This window comes from Octopus sinensis, unplaced genomic scaffold, assembly GCF_006345805.1.
Source record: "Octopus sinensis unplaced genomic scaffold, ASM634580v1 Contig10816, whole genome shotgun sequence".
In the NCBI taxonomy this organism is placed as follows: domain Eukaryota; kingdom Metazoa; phylum Mollusca; class Cephalopoda; order Octopoda; family Octopodidae; genus Octopus; species Octopus sinensis.
Window position 1 is genome coordinate 369,179 of NW_021832224.1, and position 4,071 is coordinate 373,249.

At 36.8% G+C, this 4,071-nt stretch overlaps 1 protein-coding gene across 1 annotated transcript; it reads left to right on the forward strand.

Annotated features, from left to right (window-relative positions):
- The first annotated feature begins 2,182 nt into the window (after window positions 1-2,182).
- Window positions 2,183-3,109, forward strand: LOC115228577 (uncharacterized oxidoreductase YtbE-like). The gene is given in 3 exon segments (XM_029799139.2): window positions 2,183-2,362; window positions 2,544-2,891; window positions 2,893-3,109. Coding segments are annotated over 3 exon segments (726 nt in total). The 5' UTR covers window positions 2,183-2,201.
- Window positions 3,110-4,071: the final 962 nt, after the last annotated feature.

A 4,071-nucleotide genomic window follows, 5' to 3' on the forward strand; every position in this document is an offset into this window, starting at 1 on the left:
AGATGATATAAATGCTCACAATCTAATCTTAATTTTATTATAATATAGTTTAAATTATTTTACAGAGAATTAGGTTTTTTCAGAAAATTTTTTTATTATAATTAATCATTTATCACGTTCTATTTCATTTTCCATATAAATAGAATTAAGACCAAACTATTTGTCGATTTGGGTCATCTTCTCGCGATGGAAAATTATAGTTTATCGTCGGATTAACTACCAAAAGACACACAATCACTCTCTGTCGGATTATATGTCTTCTGTGATGTTGGTGGCTGCGAAACCGTTGCTCTCGAAGCCGTTACTACTTCCTCAGTTTTTTTCATCCGTTCTTATAAACGTCGTTTTTTATAGAAAAATTTAATGCGCAACTTCAAGATTTAAATTACCTGATACAAGCGAGTCACTTTCGAATCAGTTGGGAGAAGACTTTAAAGTGATTAATAAGTTTTTTGATTATTTTAATTAAGTTTTGATTGGATTTCCTTGAGGTCATACCCCAACTCATACAAACTAATGAAGAGATTAGATCCTGTTTATATTTTAATAAATCATTATTTTGATGCAATATCGAGAATCCGTTTACTTTTTCTAAACTTTCTGATAAGGAAAAGAGAATACTGTGTATCGGAATTTTTATGTATTTGGGAAAAATCATTTCAATTTGTATTCCGGATGAAATCTTTAGACAAGGTTTAAATTCATATATTTTTTAGGCATATTCTTTGTATGAAAATATTCCAGACTTGACAGAAATCATAAATGCTGGGTTTATTGATTACTATTTTACTTTTAGCGTCAACTGAAGCTATTTCATTTAAATTTGGAGAGCTTGAAAAATCTTATAATATCATTAAAAAATCAAAGTTCCATAAAGGAAAAGTCGGATGACTCATACAGATTCATAAAAATATACGATTACAAGAACAGCACGTGTTTATAGGTGGTTTTAGGTTTCACTTGCGCCAACCGCACAGAGAACTTTTAAGAGATAAAAAGAAATTTGGGAGACCAAATGCAAATACAATATGGAGACATGGATCTGTGCCATATGTCAAAAATTTGAAATGGCAACCACAATATTAAGCATGGATATAAGCAAGACATTTGAGACGACGCAGAGACAAGCTAATGGAAGTCCTCAAAACTATTCTTGACGATGACTCGATCAGAATGAGCACTTCTATATACACCGAGTTGATTGTGAAGATAGGGCCCATAGAATCAAGGTCTTTTAAACAAATATTGGAACGTCCCAAAGTGATTTGACATCGCTTATACTATTCATTTTCTATCTTGAAGCTGCACTAAGAGATCTGAGAAAACAAGTGAAGACTGAGTCAATAACAGAAGTGATATATGCCGAATAGACTTTCTATCTCATGTTAAGTCGACATTTGAAGAACTGCTCAACATTCCTCCTCATGCACTTAAAAAATGATTCTTAAAAGTGAACACGGACAAAACTAAGTATGTAACAATCAACCGAGAGGCAAAAATGGCGGAACAACTTGGAACGTTCCTAGGTCAGGCATAGGGACTTGGTTGACCATGTCACATACTACAACTCGACCCAGATGCTTATACTAACTGCGAAATGGAATCATATCACACGTTTCGAGGATGTATACAAACAACATTATCTACTGTTATCTCAAAAGACCTTAAAATATAGCTAAAATTGGTAACAACCTTGATACTCTCAGGAGTATAGCATGCAACCGCGCATCCTGAAGAAATGTAATCAAAACAGTAATCTCATGTTTAGTATATGTGGAACTTAATTAGTTTTTTTACATTATACTTCCATGATAAGCAAATAATAATGTAATTGGTCATGAAAAAGCAACAAAGTAGGTCAGATCTCAGGACTTCTTTATTTTGTTAAGGCACTTCCCGATGGATTTAAAACTTCGCCAAAGACAACAGGGAGGGCTGTAAATCCCGATGTTTCCAAGTAATCTAGGAGTATTCATGTCAATCCTCAGGATGCGACACGTTTTTTCAAAATGTAAATCAAACACATTTATTATGGAATTTTTATACATTATGAACTATCCAGAATTCTATTCTAAATACTTTAAATTAATTAGTACCGTTGACAAACATTAGTAATATATAACTATCAAAAACTAAATTAAATACATAATTAATATTATAAAATGAACAAATTATACTTTAGTGGTTTGCGGTCAAGCTTTATGGCCTTGAACATATCTAAACGAGTTGATCTGAACGACGGAACAAGAATCCCCCTTTTTGGATTGGGGACATTCAGAGCCGACGATTCAGCAGTATCCGAGGCTGTCATTAGTGCCACTAATATCGGATACCGCCTTATTGATACTGCAGAATATTATGGGTTAGAATACAAAATTGACCATTTCTAGAAACGAATTCGGTGTGGGGTCGGGAATCGCCAAATCTGGGATCCCTCGGGAGGAAATTTACGTGGTCACCAAACTTTGGGAAAAGGGCAGGAAAATTTGTCTCACCAACATTTCTCAAAGTCTGAAGAAGTAAAAAGTGACTAATACTGGTAGACTGGGCATGGACTACGTCGATTTGTACCTCATCCACCACCCTTTAGGCGGAAAGGTCATTGAGACATACAAATGTCTTGTGGAACTTCAAGAGAAGGGACTGGTCAAATCTATTGGAGTCTCCAACTTTGGAGTTGCCCACTTGGAGAGACTGAGGACAGCTAATTTGCCAACTCCCGCAGTAAATCAGATCGAGCTCCACCCATGGCAACAGAAAGTGGAGATTGTGGAGTATTGTCGTGAACATGGAATAGTGCCAATGGGGTACTCTCCTTTGGCGAAGGGGACCAGATTGAGTGACCCACAATTGGTCGAGATTGCTCACAAGTAATTGCTTTTTCTACGTGAGGTATGGCAAGACCGCGTCACAGATCTTGCTGAGGTGGAGTCTCCAGTCCGGGTTTGTGACTATTCCCAAATCAGCAAACTGTGACAGGATCACTGAAAACAGTCAGGTTTTTGATTTTGAGCTGTGCCCGAGTGATATGGCTATTCTGGTTTATTATTCTTCAATATTTGTAGAACGCCTTTTCGCAGATTTCGTGTACGTGGAATCCAACAAATGAGCCCTGGACTGACTGATCAGTTTATTCTTTGTTTTTGATGTAATTCCTTATTTAATGAGGGAATATAATATCAGGCTGATCCACTCCACGAAAGTTATTTCGATGGTCTGCGTAGGTCTGTACGAGAACTTTGAGGTTGTGTCAGTGAAGGAGCGGGAGAGAATATCTTTCAGGCTGCCCACTTCCGCTCCAAAAAACCTTCGAAAAGTTTTGGTTTAACTCCTTAAAAAATTGTTGGATCTTTAGTGATTATTTTGGTGTACTTAAGGATTACAAATAATAACAATTTACTTGTGTTCGATGTACTAAGTTAGGTTATCCAATTAAGTCGTGTCAGACCTTTGGGTATTTTCCACCAGAAGTGAGTGCAACCTGCAGGCTATGAACCTCTCCAGGTTGGCCCAAGAACTCGAACGGAGGTCAAAATATCCTGGAACCCTTTGAGGAACTGGTTCGGAGTTCGTGCAATAGAGACAGATGGTCGCTCCCAATATCGGGCAATAAAATCGTTTTACTAATTCAATTTAGCATTCCAGGACTGACCAGAGCCATAAACTTTTACAATTACAAATAATAGTAATTTACTTGTGTTCGATGTACTAAGTTAGGTTATTCAATTATGTCGTGTTAACCCTTGGAGATTTTATAATTCAATTTTCTTTACCGTTCCCGGTCATTCGCAATTTCGAGAAGCCTTGATAAAGCCACTTTCGTGACGTCTTCTTCCGTTGATAGGCATCGGGTTTTCGGTTGACCGGGGTTTCTCTTCCTAGAGATATTGTTCAGCATAATGGTTTTTTTCAGAGCGGGCGACATGTCTAAAGAATGCCATCTGTGTTTTACGATTTTTCCTTTAAGGGAGATGCTCGTATTCACCCGCTAAAGTATATCGATGTTTGTTATTTTTGACGTCCAAAGTGAACTCCTCTAGCATCAAAGTTCAAATGCATCAATTTTTTGTC